This window comes from Heteronotia binoei, chromosome 9, assembly GCF_032191835.1.
Source record: "Heteronotia binoei isolate CCM8104 ecotype False Entrance Well chromosome 9, APGP_CSIRO_Hbin_v1, whole genome shotgun sequence".
Lineage (NCBI taxonomy): Eukaryota > Metazoa > Chordata > Lepidosauria > Squamata > Gekkonidae > Heteronotia > Heteronotia binoei.
Window position 1 is genome coordinate 108,240,820 of NC_083231.1, and position 21,924 is coordinate 108,262,743.

The 21,924-nt window shown below is 47.2% G+C and overlaps 1 protein-coding gene across 1 annotated transcript in view; it reads right to left on the reverse strand.

Moving 5' to 3' along the window:
- The window catches only part of FRAS1 (Fraser extracellular matrix complex subunit 1), a 523,356-nt gene that overhangs the window by 98,399 nt on the left and 403,033 nt on the right, over positions 1 to 21,924 (reverse strand). Inside the window, 5 exon segments of the mRNA XM_060247149.1 lie at positions 876 to 1,027; positions 8,314 to 8,561; positions 14,603 to 14,728; positions 18,078 to 18,209; positions 20,755 to 20,787. Coding sequence (XP_060103132.1) covers positions 876 to 1,027; positions 8,314 to 8,561; positions 14,603 to 14,728; positions 18,078 to 18,209; positions 20,755 to 20,787 — 691 coding nt within the window.

Here is a 21,924-nt window from a genome sequence, read left to right on the forward strand (position 1 = left end):
CAAGTAGGGAATAGCCAAAGAGTAGCTTCCCAGGGACATCAAAGGTTGTTAGGCATTCTTTGAAGTGGAGAATGCCCAGCAGATTCTCACCTCCTCCCTAGAGGCAGCAAGGACATTGCCGCTGGGAAATGTAACCACCAACTGTAGAAGGGGGAGCCGTGTGAAAAGTCTCACATGCAAAAGCAGCCTTTGTTTTGGGAATGGGGGGGGGGGGTAGTTGTAATTGCTTTGATGTAGAATGTTAAATACCAATGACCCGAACTGCTTTCCATCAGTTCCAATGCCTATCATGCTGAAGTAACTTTGGAGTATACAATAAATGCAACTTTGTTTCAAGTAATCAAGCTTGCTTATTTTGGGAGCTTCAATGAACCTTCGCTGACGCAGACGAACAATGTTCCCTCTAAGCTGAGTTAGTGTGAGCTAGCTCACAATTTTTTAGCCTCCAGCTCACACACTTTTGTGTCAGCTCAGGAAAAATGGCCCTAGAGCAAACTAATTTATGCAGTTGCTCACAACTTTAATGACAGTAGCTCACCAAGTAGAATTGTTGCTCACAAGACTCCACAGCTTAGAGGGAACATTGCAGACGAATGGTCTGACTGAATGAGGCACCTTCATGCATTCAGTTCCATAATTTCACAGGCCAGAGTTTGTGAAGTGCCCTTCTGTGGTAGTCATTCGGTCCACAAAATATCAAAAGAGAAATGGTTTATCAGAAACTCTCCTGTGGCGGGCTATAAAGTTAACACAGCATGGCTGATATTAAGTATATGTTTCGTCCTGTGGGTGGCACTGTGGATTTCTGAATGGTTTTGGAGGGAAGGCCTATAAGGGTTTGTTAGAAGGGCTTCTTGAAACTTCTTTGGGGTTACCTGATTCTTTGGTTATTGATGTCTTCCATTGTGAAATTATACACCTCAGAAATCTCCTCAGAATGTCGTCCCGGAGTAATTCGCAAAAGGGCACCGTACATGGGAAGCGAAATTAACTGAATCTTTATCTCGGAATCAGGAGAATTATTATCCTGAGGAGAAAAATGAGATTTAAGGAAAGCAGGATTAATACAGGCAGTTATTGGATTAACATAGGAAAAAAGGGATCAGGTGGAAGGGAGGCAGATCCTATATTTTAGCATTGAGGCACTGAAAGATGCCCAGGGGTAGTTACCAGCCACTCAAGGCCAAAATAAAAAAAAGTTTGAGGCAGCTGTGTGGTACTAGTGTAAACTTTCAGGGACTGCAACATTCAGTTATCCAGCGAATATAATGAAAGGATTTAAAATGTTGTCATGTGAGAAGGGTCTCTCTGATTTCTCCAGCAGCAATTTATTTAGAAATTTCTAAAGGTAAACATTTTAAAATTTAAATTACCTAAAAGTTTCTATATTTAAACATTTCAATCCCACCTCTCAACCAGGGAGGCGGGGACATAGTTCATGGGGTAGCCAACAAAATATTAAAGTAATTAAACTCACCGTAATATAATTCAGTTTAAAAATGACAGCAGAGAATAAAGTTATAGACAACATTAAAATCTGTGATTTGGCAGCAGCAATTAAAGCAATAGAGCTAAAAACAAAAGCTACAATAAAAAACGGCAGGAAGAAGGACACCCACCTAAAGACTAAACAAGCCTGAACCCATCAGGTCAGCATCCAAAGACAGGCATTTCAAAGCTGGGGCGCCACAACTGGAAAGTCCCTGTTCTTATCTTCTACAAAGGAAAGGAAAGATCCCCAGTGCAAGCATCAGTCGTTTCCGACTCTGGGGTGACGTCGCTTTCACAACGTTTTCACGGCAGACTTTTTATGGGGTGGTTTGCCATTGCCTTCCCCAGTCATCTACGCTTTCCCCCCAGCAAGCTGGGTACTCCTTTCACCAACCTCGGAAGGATGGAAGGCTGAGCCAACCTCGAGCCGGCTACCTGAAAACCCAGCTTCCTCCAGGGATCGAACTCAGGTCGTGAGCAGAGCTTAGGACTGCAGCTTAAACACTCTGCGTCACGGGCTCTTGATCTTCTACTCAACTCACCTCCAAAAAATGGAGGAAGGTGCAACAGGGCTTCAGACTAGGGTTACCAGCTCTGGATTGGGAATTAGCTGGAGATTTTAGAGGTGGAGTCTGAAGAGGGCAGGGTTAGGGGAGAGGAGGGATCTGAACAGAAACAATGCCATAGAGCCCCCCTTCCAAAACAGCCATTTTCTCCAAGTGAACTGATCCCTGTTGCCTGGGAGATCAGTTGAAATGACAGGTGATCAGAAGCCACCACCTGGGGGCTGGAAATTCTACCTCAGATGACAAACTCGAAAATGATTTATTTTTAATGTAAGCAGCTGCAAACCAATGAGGAGGTATCACCTTCTGGAAAGAAGAATTCCTTCCCCCCACCCCCCTCATGGGATGGAATGGCTCTTCCAAAACAATGGCTACCATGACACCCATGAGCATCGTTTTAAAACAATCCTCTTTCCTTCAGAAATATCGTTTTATAGATGTGGAAAGTCATGCAGCTGTACTGTACATCGTTAACTGCTTGACCGAGCACTCATTAATCCATTATGACAAGATTAATAAATCTGTACAGTCATCATTCTTAGAAGACCCCAAAAACCCTAGTGAAACTTATAGTTTGTTATGTTGCCTTCGAAATCATGTTTCCCCCCTTCACATCCTGAATGTTGCAGCCGCCAGCCCTTCTTTCTTGTCATTTAAGCTTTAACTACATCCTTCCACCCCCCCTCTGTTACTTAAAGATACGGAAATAAATCTTCAAAATGCTGACAGGGGCTTCCAAGGTTCAGTCTCAGATACTGCCACATGGATTTATGTCAAATCATGCTGTTTAAGACATCCAGAAGGTCACGTCTAAGCCCGTATCTGCCACAGAAGGCTCTGCAGCCCACCCCTCCATAAGCTAAATCCACATAGTCCTGTCAAATTGCCCCCCCTCCCCAATATTATAACCTCACATATTGGCACTATACATACACTATACATATTGGCACTAAGCCCATATCTGCCACAGAAGGCTCTGCAGCTCACCCCTCCATACGCTAAATCCACATAATCCTGTCAAATTCCCCCCCACCCCACCCCACAATATTATAACCTCACATACTGGCACTATGGGAGTACGAGAACTGCCTCTCCCACCTTGTCTACTTCTCATTACTTCCCAGGGTTTTTTTTTAAAATATAGCAGGAACTCCTTTGCATATTAGGCCACACACTCCTGATGTAGCGAATCCTCCTGGAGCTTACAGGAGGCCCTGTGCTAAGAGCCCTGTAAGCTCTTGGAGGATTAGAGTTGTGTGGCCTAATATGCAAAGGAATTCCTGCTACAAAAAAACCTCTGCTACTTCCTAAAACAGAAGGTGGAAGACAACATGACAGCAATCACAGGAATGCCATGCCTACATCTTGATGAGATTTTTGATGATGGCATGGTTCTTCCCATGAGATTCTTCCCTTTGAACCGTATCACAAGCAGTGCAAGAGAACCGATGGGGAAGCGGCAGTCCCACCACCCTGTAATGTGAGAATAGGGCTTGAAATGGCTCACAGGTGAAACAAGAACACGGCACCCAAAGTGCCTGTCATTCACAGAATGCTAGAGTTGGAAGAGACCTCCAGGGTCATCTAGTCCAACCCCCTGCACAATGCAGGAAACTCACAAATACCTCCCCCTAAATCCACAGGATCTTCATCGCTGTCAGATGACCATCTAGCCTCTGTTTAAAAACCTCCAAGGAAGGAGAGCCCACCACCTCCCGAGGAAGCCTGTTCCACTGAGGAACCGCTCTAACTGTCAGGAAGTTCTTCCTAATGTTGAGCCGGAAACTCTTTGGATTTAATTTCAACCTTTCTTCATAGGACTTGGTCTCCAGACCACTCAAGTAAATAAGCGCAACTGCACAAGTTGGAGGTGGGCAGGAATGAGCAAACTTTACCAAGACACCTAAATGATACTAAGCAGAACTAACAATTGGTTCTTATCCGAAGGCTCAGGGCTCTGCATGAAGATTTAATTTGCACTGTTTCTGATACCATTTTTCAATGCTCAGCCCCAGAATTACAGCCACACTAATCAAGGACTACCTCTGAATACGTCCAAAGCACCTTTTCTTTCCCTTAGCCTTTACAGCTAGCTGCCATGTTTCCGTCATGGGTGGGGGTGGGACAGCATTTCCACCACCCTTCTTTGTAGAAATTAACGGAGCAATTCTGAGCAAAGTTACACTCCCTAACCCAGAACTGAGAAGGGTATAACTTTAGTCAAACTTGGTTTTTGAAGGAGTGTAGAAAACTTAAGTGGTTTCTTGCAGAAGCATGCTGGGAAACACTATACAGTCACACTCTGTTTAACCTTAGAACAAAATCCTGATCATTCTATGCATATGAGTGAGTTGGTTCCACAAATGGTCTCCATTGCCTACATGGTGGGCCTTTAAAGAGGCTTAGCAGCGCCTGACTCTCGGATTAGCTTAATTTTCATTGCACCTTCCGCGCTTCACCTCTACCTGAATGCAACCTACACAGTCCAAAACACCTGGCAAAAGAGAAAGAACCCATTATTCCCCCCCCACACTCTCTCTCTTTGGCAGCTGTAGGTTATAGAGAAAAAGGTTAGAAAGCTTCTGCCAAGTTACAGCGTTCGGAGGGATGTCAGTAGTTTATGTTACAGAGGTCTCATTCGCGTATTCGCTGCTTGGCCTCCTTTTTGTCTGCGTATAACAAAACGCTAACAGAGAGCCCAGGCAAAATGCCTGGTTTGGATGTCGCGAGCAGCTCCTTGAAGTGCCAAAGCAAACAGGCCAAGTCTCCACCTGTACGAGAGTCAGAGTCACCTGCCTCAGGCAGCAAGAAGAGACTCCGGCCTTCACACCTTTGGCACGAGCGGCTTCTTTAGCCAGGGTGCAGGAGAGCGGGTGAGAGGCAGGAGGACTCAAACTGAGAGCCAGTTTGGTGTAGTGGTTAAGTGTGTGGACCCTTATCTGGGAGAAGTGGGTTTGATTCCCTACTCCTCCACTTGCAGCTGCTGGAATGACAGTTGGAAAAGTCATAAATAAGACAAGGTAGAATGTCCAATCCAGGCTGAGTGTGACCACTTTCTCCTATGGATGAATCTGAATGGAATACCCAGGCCTTGAATTCAGCAGGAGCTCACAGGAGTACAGCCAGCCCAAGCAGGCCTCGCTCACCTGGGGCTCTCCTTTCTTGCGTTGGGTTGCTGTTGGCTGGTGGGGGGAAAGCAGAATACTAATGAATTATGCTAAACTCTTATCTGGGAGTAACGGATTTGATTCCCCACTCTTCCACTTACAACTGCTGGAATGGCCTTGGGTTAGCCATAGCTATCATAGGAATTGAAAGGGCAGCTGCTGTGAGAGCCCTCTCAGCATCACCCACCTCACAGGGTGTCTGTTGTGGGGGGAGAAGAGATAGGAGATTGTAAGCCACTCTGAGTCTCTGATTCAGAGAGAAGGGCGGGGTATAAATCTGCAATCTTCTTCTTCTGAGCTCCGCCACCTATTTTTCTACAAAACAACCCCTGGGAATACCTGAAAGGGAAAGGGAGTTACCTCTGGTAATGAGGTAACCATTCAAAGTTTTGTGAACCAACAATTTCTCTATCCATGATGCCTGGATGCTGTTTGAGGCCTAGGACTCAACTACTGCTTGTTTTCCATTCGCATCTGTCCTTGCCACCTAAGGGCTGATTGCCCTCAAATGGCACTGAACCTGGAATAAAAATTGCACTCAGCCTGGCAGCACAAGACTTTTCCTTGCACTTCAGTTAATAAAGGGTCATTTGTCTTGCTGTAGCTTCCTCTCCTGTCTCTTCTCCCTTTCCTTTCCTTTACCTTGTTAAGTCCAGTAGACCTTGCAGAGTAGCCCTATCTGATGCGTGGAGCATTTCTGACAGGTGGGGCACTATATACATAAACAACTTAATGTGCGATTGGATGAAACTGCAATACTGGCCTCCAGAGACGGTCCAGGGGTTTCGTAAGAGACACAGTCATGCCAGAACATAGTAAAGTCACAAAACTACTGTTTGTAGCAACATTGTGGGTGATTCTCCATATACATTCTTTACTGCAAGTTGGCAAATGTAATTTATGAAATCGCTCTGAACTGAAACACCCAGTTTCTACCGGGGCTTCCATGCATGCATGCACCTGACAAAAAGTGTGGGAAAAGCTCTCCGATTAATAAGAACATAAGAAGATAAGCCATGTTGGATCAGGCCAGTGGCCCATCCAGTCCAACACTCTGTCACAGAAGAACATAAGCGAAGCCATGTTGGATCAGGCCAATGGCCCACCCAGTCCAACACTTTGTGTCACATAAGAGAAGCCCTGTTGGATCAGGCCAATGGCCCATCCAGTCCAAAACTCTGTGTCACATAAGAACATAAGAGAAGCCATGTTGGATCAGGCCAGTGGCCCATCCAGTCCAACACTCTGTGTCACATAAGAACATAAGAGAAGCCATGTTGGATCAGGCCAGTGGCCCATCCAGTCCAACACTCTGTGTCACATAAGAACATAAGAGAAGCCATGTTGGATCAGGCCAGTGGCCCATCCAGTCCAACACTCTGTGTCACAGAAGAACATAAGGGAAGCCATGTTGGATCAGGCCAATGGCCCATCCAGTCCAACACTCTGTGTCACATAAGAACATAAGAGAAGCCATGTTGGATCAGGCCAGTGGCCCATCCAGTCCAACACTCTGTGTCACAGAAGAACATAAGAGAAGCCATGTTGAATCAGGCCAGTGGCCCATCCAGTCCAACACTCTGTGTCACATAAGAACATAAGAGAAGCCATGTTGGATCAGGCCAATGGCCCATCCAGTCTAACACTCTTGTTTCACAGCGGCCAAAACCCAGGAGGTGTACCAGCAAGGTCAGAACTCCAGAATCCCTCCCACTGTTGCCCCCTCAAGCACCAAGAATACAGAGCATTAGGGTCGGCCCTACGCCCTGGGGCACCCTAGGCAGACTTGCTGTCTGGCACCCCCCCCCCCCAAAGTGCGCCCCCACGGCTCCCCCCCTTCAGCTCTGCGTCCCCTCCGCGTCCCCTCCCTCCCTTCCCCACGTATAATTGCTGGAACTGGTTCTAACGCCACATTCCGGCACCCAGTCCCCCCACCCCCGGAGCTCCACTGGGCTGCCCAATGTGGCTAAAAGTGGCGGTGCTCTGATCGCTCTCTCCCTTTCCGCTGCTCGTCGCCAGCCATAAATAAGTTTTGCCGGCTTTGCAGCTCGGGCCTGCGTGTTTTAACGCGCAGATGTGAGCCGCGAGGCCGGCAAAGCTTACTTTTAGCCAACGACGAGCAGGAGGAAGGGAGCAAGCAGGGCACTGCCACTTTTAGCCATGTCGGGCAGCCCAGCGGAGCGCCGGGGGGGTGGGACAGAGCATGAGTGGTGGCTGGGAGGGAGGGAGGCTTGCCTGGGGCACCAGAGGGGAGGGGCGAGAGCTCAATTTGCCGCCCCCTGCTTCTCGGCGCCCTAGGGAACCGCCTACTTTGCCTAGCGGGAGGGCCAGCCCTGCAGAGCATCACTACCTCAGAAAGAGTGTTCTATCTATACCTTTTGGCTAATAGCCACTGATGGACCTCTGCCATCATGACCTCTGGATATTTATCCATTCCACTCTTGAAGCTGTCTGTACTTGTAGCCACCACCATTTCCTGCAGCGGTGAATTCCACATGTTTATGACTCTTTGGGAGAAGAAGCACTTCCTTTTATCTGTTCCAAGCTTACCGCTCATTAATTACAAAGAGTGCCCACGATTTCCTGTATTGTGAGAAAGGGAGAAAAGGACTTCGTTCTCGACCTTCTCTATCCCATCCATAATTCTGTTCACCTTGCTGGGGAGCAACTTGAAAAAAAAATGCATTGTTTAAGCAACGAGATTCAAGACCAACAAAATTTCCAGGGTACAAGCTTTCAAGAGTCCAACCTCCCTTCGTCAGATAACCTGGAACCTTCATGGGGCTTTTTTTTTTGTAGTAAAAGCCCAGCAGGAACTTATTCGCATATTAGGCCACGCCCCCTGATTGCTATGATGAGCTATGATGAGCGAAGAGTGCATGACTGGTCATCACAGAGACTGTGTACTAGGAAATCTGTGTCTTTTGATACCCTGCTGGTCTTTAACATACTACTGGACTGGAATCATGCTCTTCTACATCACAGGTGTCATAATTAAACAATATTTTATGGACACATTTGAAAACTTCTCCAGGCTAGAAAGTAACACAGGGTTGTGGGGGGGGGGGGGGGGTTAATGAAGGGCTTACCGTATAAGCAAGGTCGGATCGAGTGATGGTCACTGAGCTTTTACTAGGAACCACGATGCTTAGCGAGCAGCCGGGAGCCAGCTGGGGCCCATCGCTGTCCGTCAGCAAGACTTCCACTTTTAACACAGTCGCAGCTGTCGTGATTCCATCGGTTACCGAAATCTCCATCCTGTCCTCTGTTGCGGATGAGCCGTCGTGGATGTATTGCAAAGCATTCCTGGCGACTTCCTCGTATGTGAAGGTATCGCCTTCTCAAAAAGAAACGTCGGAATCAGGAGTTGTCTTTTTTAAAAAAGTGATTGCATAAAGCCTCCGGACAGCGATATTCATAAACAATTTTTGGAACTTAAAGAGACCAGATCTTCTGCCAGGCCTTTGGTTGAGGCAGCCGGGCATCCAAAAAGACCTTCGCGCCCACCCGCACCCCCCCTTGCTGACATCTTGCTGATACTAGTGATACTGAAGTACCATCTAGTGATACTAGTGATACTGAAGTACCATCTAGTGATCTGAAGTACCATCTACCATCTGAAGTACCATCTAGTGATACTAGTGATACTGAAGTACCAAGTTTATGAAGTTTGGAGACCATTGATTCCAGCTGGAAAACCTGTGTTCCGTAAATTTATACTGTTTTACTGGTTTTTAAATTGTTATTTTAGGAGCCCTGTGGTAAGCAGCAGTACTGCAGTCCAAGCTCTGCTCACAACCTGATATGATGATATTGGATTTATATCCCGCCCTCCACTCCGAATCTCAGAGCGGCTCACAATCTCCTTTATCTCTCTCCCCCACAACAGATACCCTGTGAGGTGGGTGGGGCTGGAGAGGGCTCTCACAGCAGCTGCCCTTTCAAGGACAACCTCTAGCCAGAGCTATGGCTGACCCAAAGCCATTCCAGCAGGTGCAAGTGGAGGAGTGGGGAATCAAACCTGGTTCTCCCAGCTAAGAGTCCGCACACTTAACCACTACACCAAACTGAGTTTGATCATGGTGGAATATGGGTTCAGGTTGACTCAGCCTTCCATCCTTCCGAGGTTGGTAAAATAAGTACCCACCTTGTTGAGGGGAAAGTGTAGATGACTGGGGAAGGCACCGGCAAACTAGCTCGTAAAAAAGTCTGCCAAGAAAACATTGCGATGTGACATCACCCCTTGAATCGGAAATGACTGAGGACTTTAAATTGTTTCTTATACTGATTTTGGATGTTTTTATTTTTGCACTGTGATCTGCCCTGAACCCACTTGCAGAGAGGGCAGAATATAAATTTGAACAAATAAATAAATCGATTTTTAAAATTCCAGAGAGATCTAAAAAACTATGATGAGCGAAGAGTGCATGACTGGTCATCACAGAGACTGTGTACTAGGAAATCTGTGTCTTTTGATACCCTTCTGAATATTAGTTTGGATTTTGTTGAAAATGTTAGTTTGGATTATTAGTTGAATATTAGATTGGATTTTGATGGAAGCAATTTTGATGAAAGCAATTCTTTGATGAAAGCAATTCTTCAGTAAGTCTGACTTCAATACCGGGAAAGTTGGTAGTAACCATTATCAAGGACAGAATGAGTAGGCACACTGAAGAACACAAGTTATTGAGGAAGACTCAGCATGGGTTCTGTAAGGGATGATCTTGCCTCACTAAACTGTTACAGTTCTTTGAGGGGGTGAACAAACATGTGGACAAAGGGGACCCAATAGATGTTGTTTACCTTGACTTCCAGAAAACTTTTGATAAAGTTCCTCATCAAAGGCTCCTTAGTAAACTCGAGAGTCATGGAGTAAAAGGACGAGTCCTCTTGTGGATCAAAAACTGGCTAATTAATAGAACAAAATAGGAGTCAATTGCACCTTTAAGACCAACTTAGTTTTATTCAGAATGTAGGCTTTCGTGTGCATACACACTTCTTCAGACGAGGAAGGAGGTACATCATTCCTCGTCTGAAGAAGTGTGCATGCACACAAAAGCTTACATTCTGAATAAAACTAAGTTGGTCTTAAAGGTGCAATTGACTTCCATTTTGTTCTACTACTTCAGACCAACACGGCTGTCTATTTGGATCTGGCTAATTAATAGGAAACAGAGAGTGAGTATAAATGGGCAGTCTTCACAGTGGAAGACAGTAAGCAGTGGGGTGCCGCAGGGCTCAGTACTGGGTCCCATGCTCTTTAATTTGTTCATAAATGATTTGGAGTTGAGAGTAAGCAGTGAAGTGGCCAAGTTTGCAGATGACACTAAATTGTTCAGGGTGGTGAGAACCAGAGAGGATTGTGAGGAACTCCAAAGGGATCTGTCGAGGCTGGGTGAGTGGGCGTCAACATGGCAGATGAGGTTCAATGTGGCCAAGTGCAAAGTAATGCACATTGGGGCCAAGAATCCCAGCTACAAATACAAGTTGATGGGGTGTGAACTGGCAGAGACTGACCAAGAGAGAGATCTTGGGGTCGTGGTAGATAACTCACTGAAAATGTCAAGACAGTGTGCGATTGCAATAAAAAAGGCCAACGCCATGCTGGGAATTATTAGGAAGGGAACTGATAACAGATAGTTTCATTAGCTTTTCTAAGGCACAGTTGTCAGAGGTGGAACTTTCAGTACTGTAAAAGGTCCCCTGTACAAGCACCAGTCGTTTCCGACTCTGGGGTGACGTCGCATCACGACGTTTTCACGGCAGGCTTTTTATGGGATGGTTTGCCGTTGCCTTCCCCAGTCATCTACACTTTCCCTCCAGCAAGCTGGGTACTCATTTTACCGACCTCGGAAGGATGGAAGGCTGAGTCAACCTTGAGCCGGCTACCTGAACCCAGCTTCCGCCGGGATTGAATTCAGGTTGAGAGCAGAGAGCTTGGACTGCAGTAACGCAGCTTTACCACTCTGCGCCAGTGACAAAGGGCTTATCTTTCACCCTACACCTCCATGCAACTTCTCTCAATTAACTGCACAAATCCATAACATTCAGAAACATTTGGCCTCCTGATGTTTCAAAAATATAATAATAGGACGAGTAACGTGGACCTGACAGTCTTACATTTGAAACCTAAATCTACATTTAATCCATCCACTAAAAACGCCCGGATACTAGCAGTAATCCAAAAGCGGGTGTTAGAAGAACTGAAAAAATCAGAACAAAAGAAAACACCAGGAAATAAATTAGAACATTATTAAAACAGTTCTGCCAAAGAAGGGACATTATTTTCAAACCAGTGGATAAGGGCGGAGCAGTTCTAATTTGGGGCAGAGATGACTACACAACAGAGGCCCACAGACAACTGAACAGCACTACACTAGGAAGACAGATAATCAATCCCTTGAAGCTAATTAAGAAAGATGCAAAGGAAATCTTGGAGGAGGCCTTTGTAGAAGGCTTTATTTATAAATCTACAGTTGTCTTCCTTAAAGCCGCATCATTAGTGTCAAAATAATAATGGAAGGTTCCCATTTACTAAATTCAGAAACAAAGTCCACATGTACCTCCTAAACTTAGCATGCTGCACCTGGAGGATATGTTAATGGAACAGCATTCATTAAGCATTCACAATAAAAACAGCACACTCTACAAATGTATGGTGGAAAGCTGCCATCAAGCCACGGCCGATGTAGGGAGACCGTGTAGGGTCTGCAAGACAAGAGACGATGGGAGGTGGTTTGCCATTGCCTGCCTCCACGTAGCAACCCTGGACTTCCTTGGTGGTTTCCCATCCCAAATGCTAACCGCGGCTGACCCCGCTTAGCTTCGGAGATCCGATGAGATTGGGCTAATCTAGGTCATCCAAGTCATGGCCCATAAATGCATATAGAAATTTTAAAAAAGGGGAGGAAGCAGGGCCTTTTTTATAGCAGGAACTCCTTTGCATATTAGGCCACACACCCCTGATGTAGCCAATCCTCCAAGAGCTTACAGGGCTCTTCTTACTGGGCCTACTCTTGGAGGATTGGCTACATCGGGGTGTGTGTGTGTGTGTGACCTAATATGCAGAGGAGTCCCTGCTACAAAAAAAGCCCTGGGAGGAAATATGCTTTAAAGCCAAATGACTGGCAAGCCTTTGACTTCAGTACATTGAAGCTAGCATGTATGAGAGCTGAGCATGCCCACTCAAAACAAAGCTGGAAACAGGGCCAGCCCTGCCTCTAGGCAAACTAGGTGATTGCTTATGGTGCCGGCTGTCTGGGGATGCTGAATGGGACACCCCCATGTGACTCGGTGATGTCATCAGTGCCGGGGGAGGGGGCAGTGGCACCAGAAGTCAGCCTTGCCTAGGGTGCCAGCCAGTCCAGGGCCAGCCTTGGCTGGAAAGGATGTTAAGAATAGAGTCGTCATTTCCCAGCCAGCATTTGGTGAAAAGAAAAGCATAAGGGAAAATTTATGAAGAAGAAAACCCTTTCAAGAGAACAATGAGGGGCATCATTTGTTACCAGGAGTTCTGCCCTGCAAAACAGGGATTAAAAGGTAAAGGTAGTCCCCTGTGCAAGCACCAGTCATTTCTGACTCTGGGGTGACGTCGCATCATGACGTTTTCAGGGCAGACTTTTTACGGGGTGGTTTGCCCTTGCCTTCCCCAGTCATCTACGCTTTACCCCCAGCAAGCTGGGTACTCATTTCACTGACCTCGGAAGGATGGAAGGCTGAGTAACCCTGGAGCCGGCTACCTGAACCAGCTTCCGCCAGGATCAAACTCAGGTCGTGAGCAGAGAGTTTGACTGCAGTACTGCAGCTTTACCACTCTCCGCCACAGGGCTCTTAAAACAGGGATTAGGAAATAGCAATATGGATGGGGGGCGGCATGATTAACCCACAGAAGCTAGCGATGGAAGCCGCTGATGCTGCCAGGACTGGTGGTAAAAGCATGGAAATTCAGAGCAGAAAGGACACAGTCAGAGTCTCATCAACTTAAAAAGACAAAGGTGCGTTCCACTCAACAGTTCCTTCTACTCTGAAGTACTCTCAGGCTCTGGGAAAGCATCTGAAGATTCTTGGCCAACCCCTCTGAAATTTACTCCTACCACCCCGCTCCCAAAAGATGCTCAGTGATTTGTTTTTTCTTTCACAAACTATGCAGGGAAATGATCAAATCGTGTCCCTTGAGAACTCTGGCACAAAGATTAGTTTTGTGACAAATACAGGGTCCACCAAGCAGGTGCACAAAAAATTGAAGTACCTATATACATAAGTGCCATAAAGTCACAACTGATTTATGGCAACTCCAGCAAGGGACTTTCAAGGCAAGTGAGAAGAAGAGGTGGCTTGCCATTACATTTCTCTGCGGAGCCTTCCTTGGTGGTCTCTCATCCAGGTTGCTTAGCTTCCAACTTAGCTTCCAATGTGTGGCAACCCCAGCAAGGGGCTTTCAAGGCAAGTGAGAAGCAGAGGTGCTTTGCCCTTGCCTTCCTTTGCAGAGTCCTCCTTGGTGGTTTCCCTTCCAAGAACCGACCCTGCTTAACTTCTGATACATGGCGAGACTGGGTTATGCCATGCCGCCCTCCTTCCTCAAATATGGACTCATAGTAAAATAAACACTCAAACAGCACTTCACATGCACGTGATTTCCTCTACAGGGAGGTGTATCTTAGTACATGAACACAACAGGTAAGAACATCAGAAGAGCCCTGCTCGATCAGACCAGTGGTCCATCTAATCCAGCATCCTGTCTCCCACAGTGGCCAACCTGGAGGACCAACAACAGGGCACAGAGGCCAAAGTCTTCATAAGAACATCAGAAGAGCCCTGCTGGATCAAACCAGCGGTCCATCTAATCCAGCATCCTGTCTCCCACAGTGGCCAACCTGGAGGACCAACAACAGGGCACAGAGGCCAAAGTCTTCATAAGAACATCAGAAGAGCCCTGCTGGATCAGACCAGCGGTCCATCTAATCCAGTATCCTGTCTCCCACAGTGGCCAACCTGGAGGACCAACAACAGGGCACAGAGGCCAAAGTCTTCATAAGAACATCAGAAGAGCCCTGCTGGATCAGACCAGTGGTTCATCTCCTCAAACATCCTGTCTCAGTGGCCAATTAGTTACTCTGGAGGGTCAACAACAGGGCATAGAGGCTGAGATCTTCCTAAGAACTTAAGAAGAGCCCCACTGTTTCAGACCAATGGCCCATCTAGTCCAGCATCCTGTCTCACACAGCGGCCAATCAGTTCCTGTGTTTGTCCAACAACAGAGCACAGAGGCCAAGACCTGATGCTGCCTCCTGGCACTGGAATCCAGATGTATGAAACAACCATTTTAGTATATGAAAAACATCATTTACAAAACACCCAGGGGACTTCTGCCCAGCTCACCAGCGCTCATGGGGTTGGGAAATTCCGTGCTGTGCTTGAGGAGAACTCCATGATGGGGAGGATCCACCAGCTCAAACCAGAGGTCTTTGGGAACTGCAGGCGTGTCACTGACTGCCAGTTGTATCCCTGAATCGTCCACGGGCAAAGGAAGGGAAAACGATGTTTATTTAGTTGCATTTTCTGTCTGCACCACTGTCAGAGATCGGGACAGGTGACAGTTCATAAAAGAGGTTACAGACGGCTGAGAGTCAACCCTGCGATGCTAGAGCACTGTACAGAAGCACAGTTTAGAGGAGGGCAAGGAGCTGTTCCACTTGGCAGCCAAGGACAGGACCGGAAGCAATGGGCTCAAATTACAAGCAGAAAGGTACCAGCTGGATATTAGAGGGGAAAAAATTTATGGTCAAAGCAGTTCAGAGGAGGAACCAGCTGTCAAGGAAGGTGGTGAGCTTCCCCTTCAAAACGTGGCTGGATGATTATTTGTTGGTTGGGCTGGCTCGCCCACTAGGCAAACGAGGCGCTTGCCTAGAGTGCGGGAGGGTGGTTGCGGCAAATTGGGCTGCCCCCCTCCCAGTGCCCCAGACAAGCTCCTCGTTTGCCTGCCTCGCCTGCCGCCGCCACCCCCTCCTTTCCCTTCCCATCCCTTCGCCTCATCTCCCCCCCCTCCCCCCGGGCGCGATTAGAGCGTGCCACACCTGGGCCCTGCCGGCTGTGATGCGGCGTGCATCTTATCTTTTGAAGAACGTGCTGGAGGAGGCCTCCTTCCATTTCCGGAAAGGAGGGCGGGAGAAGCCTCCAGTGCGTTCTTCAAAAGATAAGATACACGGCACATCGCAGCCGGTATGCTCCAGGTGCGGCGCACTCTGATCGTGTGTAGGGGGGAGGCGACGGGAAGGGGCGGGTGCCATGGTGTGCTTGAGGTGCATGTGTGCGACGAAGCATGGCACTGCATTGCAGCACTAGGGGGGGGGCAGCAGTGGGCGGGTGGCGAGGATTGCCTGCCTGGGGCGCCATGCATCCTTGGGTCGCCGCTGTTTGTTGGATATGTGTTAGGTTAATCCTGCATAGAGCAGGGGCTTGGAATATCAGGGGTGAGGAACAGTGGCTCTCCAGATGTTTTTTGCCTACTACTCCCATCAGCCCCAGCCAGAATGGCCATGCTGGCTGAGGCTGATGGGAGTTGTAGGCAAAAAACATCTGGAGAGCCACTGTTCCCCACCCCTGGACTGGATGGTCTGTATGGCGCCTTCCAGCTCTATGATTCTATGATGCTAGATGCACCATTACATTAGAAAGAATATTCACTTAGATTCAAGCAACCATGTCAAATTCAAAATACAAAAATCATGTCCATCTTGGGTTAATGTGAACTGACTAAAAATGCTGACTAAAAATGTGGGAAATGGTTTTTTTTTTCGCATTTTGCATATTGTTCGGTCAAGGTAACATTTTCTTCAAGTGACATCTGAGAATGAATCAATTTCAAACCTCGACCAGTGAATGAGCGTAAACGTTCGACATGCATGGGGACCTATTTATGCTGCTGATCTGTGTAACTCTTCTGGGCCGATTTATGCATCTTTTAAGGGTTCAAAGATGTTGCAACTGTGCGTCTTTGCAAAGAAGTGGATCATACAGGTGCACACAAAGGCAAGATGGACTGCAGTTTCCTGCCAAACTAGATGCTCAGCAACAAACCATAGTCTGTGAATGGAGGTCTCCACTAAATGTCTCAAAGCAACAGGACACAGGTGACATAGGGAAAAAAGGAAAGGTCCCCTTTGCAAGCACCAGTCGTTTCTGACTCTGGGGTGACGTTGCTTTCACAACGTTTTCATGGCAGACTTTTTACGGGGTGGTTTGCCATTGCCTTCCCCAGTCATCTACACTTCCCCCCTGCAGCAAGCTGGGTCCTCATTTTACCTCAGAAGGCTGAGTCAACCTCGAGCCGGCTACCTGAAAACCCAGCTTCTGCCAGGGATTGAACTCAGGTCATGAGCAGAGCTTAGGACTGCAGTACTGCAGCTTTAACACTCTGCGCCACGGGGCTCTTACAGGTGACACAGGAAGGATGCTAAAGCATCATGCAGGGTTCTCAAGTGTGTTTTTGCCATGCTGAAAGAGGGAAGAGCAGGGAAGACAAGGTATGGGGGGTTATTCTTCCCCAACCTGTGACTCTTCTCTTCCAAATTACTCCCTCAGAAAGGCCTCAGGGAGCCTCAACCTTTTTGAGCCTGCAGGCTCCTTTGGAATTTTGACACAAGATGGAGGGTGCAACCACAAAATGGCTGCCACAGGAAGTGAAGCCAACTACAAAATGGCTGCCACGAGAGGCTGAGCCAACCACAAGACATTAGGGAGCGAGATTATGCGTAACTCTAATAGAACTCTGCAACATTTGGGGCAGAAGCTGTTTAATAGGTTTCTATTTAATTCACACATACAATCAGCTCTCCAGTAGACAATCAGAAGGCCTGTTGGCCATCACCTCATCTGGCCCCACCAACTTTCTAAAAACACTTGAAGTTGGCTAAGTGCCGTGATGCCCATTAGCACCATGTTGGGGACCTCTGTCCAGTCTTCCCTCTGAGTTAGGGTGAGCATATATATGCACACTGTGGCTAATAGCCACTGATGGACCTCAGCTCATACCCTACCACAAATTCTGTTAGTCTTTAACAACATAAGAGAAGCCATGTTGGATCAGGCCAATGGCCCATCTAGTCCAACACTCTGTTATATATATATATAAAATTTTGGCCACTGTGTACACACACACACTGTGGCTAATAGCCACTGATGGACCTCTGCTCCATATTTTTATCTAACCCCCTCTTGAAGCTGACTATGCCTGTAGCCGCCACCATCTCCTGTGGCAGTGAATTCCACATGTTAATCACCCTTTGGGTGAAGAAGTACCTCCTTTTATCCATTCTAACCCGACTGCTCAGCAATTTCATTGAATGCCCATGAGTTCTTGTATTGTGAGAAAGAGAGAAAAGTACTTCTTTCTCTACCTTCTCCATCCCATGCATAATCTTGTAAACCTCTATCATGTCACCCCTCAGTCGACGTTTATCCAAGCTAAAAAGCCCCAAGCGTTTTAACCTTTCTTCATAGGGAAAGTGTTCCAAACCTGTAATCATTCTAGTTGCCCTTTTCTGGACTTTTTCCAATGCTATAATATCCTTTTTGAGGTGCGGTGACCAGAACTGCACACAGTACTCCAAATGAGACCGCACCATCGATTTATACAGGGCCAGCTCACACCTTCTTGTCTTAGTGCAGGAAAAATGGCCCCAGAGCACAATAATATATGCAGTAGCTCACAGCTTTAACGCTAGTAGCTCACAGAGTAGAATTTTTGCTCACAGGACTCTGCAGTTTAGAGGGAACGTCGCCTCTGTCCCAAGCGAACTGCCAAGTGCGTGAATTACAAATAGAATCTGATATAGGTCGAGCAGCTGCTTCTCACCGATGGTAGCTCTGCCTCCCCGGTTGACCTCCAGGACCGGCGCTGTGATTTGGAATAATGGATGCTGCTCATCAGTGGAAAACAAGTGGATGGTGAACACCATTTCCGGAGTCGTATGCTCCCCGTCAGACACTAAAAGAAATCATTGAAACAACGGGTCACATATGAAGCATAGGGCTGCCAATCTCCTGGTGGGACAGGAGGAAAAAGCCACGTGGGAATTCACGTTAAATCAATTCGGTTATTTATATACAATTGTTCACAGAAACTACAATGTGACACAAAGTCCTACTGCCTTGCTGCATCCCATCTTTATACTGGCTAACAGAGAAGAGTTGGACCACTGGACTCTGTTTTCACGGCATTACACACTACCGCCCGACTCCAATTTCTAGGAACAAACTGTCGGACATTAATATTGAACTTATTGTTTCGGGAGTAGTTTTTCTTTTTGCACTTTGTGTCACGTTGTATTTTCTATGAACAATTGTATATAAATAACCGAATTTCTAAGGATCTGAGGTTGATTTAACGTGATTGCCCACGTGGCTTTTCCCTCCTGTTCTATCTTTTCACGTTACTCTGTTTGGTAGCTAATCACCAGGTGGGGGCAGGGGATCCCCCAGTTTGGAGGCCCTCCCCCCGATTCAGGGTCCTCAGAAAGTGGGGTGGGGAGAGAAATATCTGCTGGGCACTCCATTATTCCCTCTGAAGATCAATTCCCAGGGTATAATGGAGAATTGATCCGTGGGTATCTGGGGCTCCGAGGGGGGGGCTGGTTTATTAGAGGCACCAAATTTTCAGCATAGCATCTGGAGACTCTCCTCAAAACACCCTCCAAGTTTCAAAAAGACTGGACCAGGGGGGTCCTATTCTAGGAGCCCCAAAAGAAGGTGCCCTATCCTTCATTATTTCCAATGGAGGGAAGGCATTTAAAAGGAGTGTGGTCCCTTTCAATGTGATGGGCAGAACTTCCTTTGGAGTTCAATGGTGCTTGTCACACCCTTGCTCCTGGCTCCACCTCCGAAGTCTCTTGGCTCCACCCTCAAAGTCCCCAGATATTTCTTGAGTCGGACTTGGCAACCCTAATTAAGCAACCATTTTCCAAATAGCCAACCAACCATTTCCCAAATAGCTCTTGTAGTCTCTACCTGCAAGGGGGATGAGCCGCTGTCTGCAAACTAGGACGCGCCGAGAGTACAAGTCTAGCCTTGCAATTTTATTATTAGATTTTTCTCCTGACCATTCTCCAAGGAGATCAGGGTGGCATACGTAGTACCTTCCGCCCACAGATACCAACAGCATAGGAGGGGCTGCTTTTTCAGCGAGGGTGGATGGAAAAGGGCACTTAGCCTTCCCCTCACCTAGGCTTTTCACTTACAACATCTCCCCCCTCTCCCTCTGTTGGATGCCTGGGATTTCCACCGTGGGAGGATGTTCTTGCCCGGGAACTAAGGTCATCGGGAGAGGCCCTCTTGACTGTATCATCGACCAAAGAAGCTCATCCAGTGGTAGGGTTGCCAGGTGCCCCCGGGCCACCAATGGGGGGTGGGGATGCCAGCTCCAGGTTGGGAGATTTGGGGGTGGAACCTGGGGTCTCAGTGGCCATAGAGCAGGGATGGCCAACGGTAGCGCTCCAGATGTTTTTTGCCTAAAACTCCCATCAGCCCCAGCCATTGGCCATGCTGATGGGAGTTGTAGGCAAAAAAAAAACATCTGGAGAGCTACCGTTGGCCACCCCTGCCATAGAGTCCACCCTCCAAAGCATCCATTTTATCTCAGGGAACTGATTTCTGTGGTCTAGAGATGCTATAATTTCAGGGGATCCTCAGGTCCCACCTGCAGGGTCTATGTTGGGTACCTGTCAACCACCAGGGGTCGGGGCTTTTCAGTGGCAGCCCCCTCCTGGTGGAATCAATTGCCAGAAGAGGTTAGGGCCTTACGAGACCTCGCTCAGTTCCGCAAGGTCTGCAAGACCGTTCTCTTCCGGCAAGCCTTCAGTTGACTGTAGGAGAATTCTGGAACAACTGTCATCCTGAGAATATGAGTAGCATCTGATTTGTTAGCGCCAACTGTAGATTGTTTTTAATTTATATTGTTTAATGGTTTTATTGATTTTATGATTGCGATCATACTATATTATGATCTGATGTAAGCCGCCCTGAGGCCACCTTGATGAAGAGGGTGGGTGGGGTATAAATCAAATTAAACATAAACATACCCAAGACAGGGCCCTTTCAGTGGCAGCCCCTTGGTTATGAATAACCTCCCTAAAGAGGTGAACCTGGACCCTTCACTCATGATCTTTATGAGGCAGTTGAGAACAGTTTTATTCATGACAGCATTTGATTAATTCTTTTGCCTACCAGCAGCTTTAAATTATTATTTACATTGTAAGCCACCTTGTTCCTATGAGGTAGAAAGGTAGCTGATAAAGGCATTTAATAAATAAATAACACTAGGGAAGGGGTTTCTGGGGAAAAGTAGCAGACAGATATGTTAAGCACCACTTTCCCTCTGCACTTGCTCCTTCCACACTTCAATGGTGCAACTGTTTGCAGTTTCCTAGTCTACCACCAAACATACCACTTCTGCCCTGGGGCTACCTTGTGTCACAAGTCAGTAAAGAAGAAAGAAAAGATAACCACATGGCTTTGAGGACAGGTAAGTGATGTACCTGTAAAACGGAAGTTGATGGATTCTGGAAGACCTGGAAGGAATCAAAATACAAAGAGAACATGGTTGGTTTCAGCATGTGGAGAAGTAGATTAATTACTGGTTTGATCTGCATACCATTTAAGTCTCACTAGACTAAGGTAGTTTTAGTGGGCTAAAATCCAAAACACTGGTCTTACCTATTTGTGGAGTAAGTGAGGCCAATGCAGGAATGTCTCTGTTTTCAGGGGAGGGTGGGATAAATCCAATGACATAAATAAATAAAACTGGTTGAATTGTTCTTTAGAACAGGTCTCCTTTTCAGTGTGCTCCCACCGGAAAGACTCAAGCCTTCTCAACTGAAGATCAAAACAAACATGTTGACAGGGCTGGGGGGTTTTTTTGCAGCAGGCACTCCTTTGCATATTAGGCTACACCTCCCTGATGCAGCCAATCCTCCAAGAGCTTACAGGGCTCTTCTTACAGGGCCTGCTGTAAACTCTTGGAGGACTGGCTATACCAGGGGTGTGTGGCCTAAAGAAGTTCCTGCTACAAACAGGAAAAAAAGCCCTGCATGTTGAAGTTTAACGATTAGGGTTTCCTGTGGCATGGGGTTTTTGTTTGTGTGTGTTTGCAATGTTTGCTTTGGGAGAGCTTCTCTAAAAGAGATGCTTGCTTAACCCTTTTCTTCCATGCTTTTTCTCCAGTTTAAATCACATTTCCCACACACGGATTCACTTGCGATTTACTTTTCTTTGGAGGGGAGGGGACAGATGTTTGACATTGGTAGAAAGCAGGCCTCAAATTCAGCAGGAGCTCACAGGAGCGCAGCTCCTGAACCTTTCTGACGGTTAGGGTTGCCAATCCCCAGGTGGGGGCAGGGGATCCCTCGGTTTGGAGGCCCTCCCCCCGCTTCAGGGTCGTCAGAAAGCGGGGGGAGGGGAGGGAAATGTCTGCTGGCAACTCTATTATTCCCTATGGAGATTTATTCCCATAGAAAATCATGGAGAGTTGATCCGCGGGTATCTGGGGCTCTGGGGGGGCTGTTTTTGGGGCTAGAGGCGCCAAATTTTCAGTATAGCATCTAGTGCCTCTCCCTAAAATACCCCCCAAGTTTCAAAAAGATTGGACCAGGGGGTCCAATTCTATGAGCCCCCCAAAAAGGTGCCCCTATCCTTCATTATTTCCTATG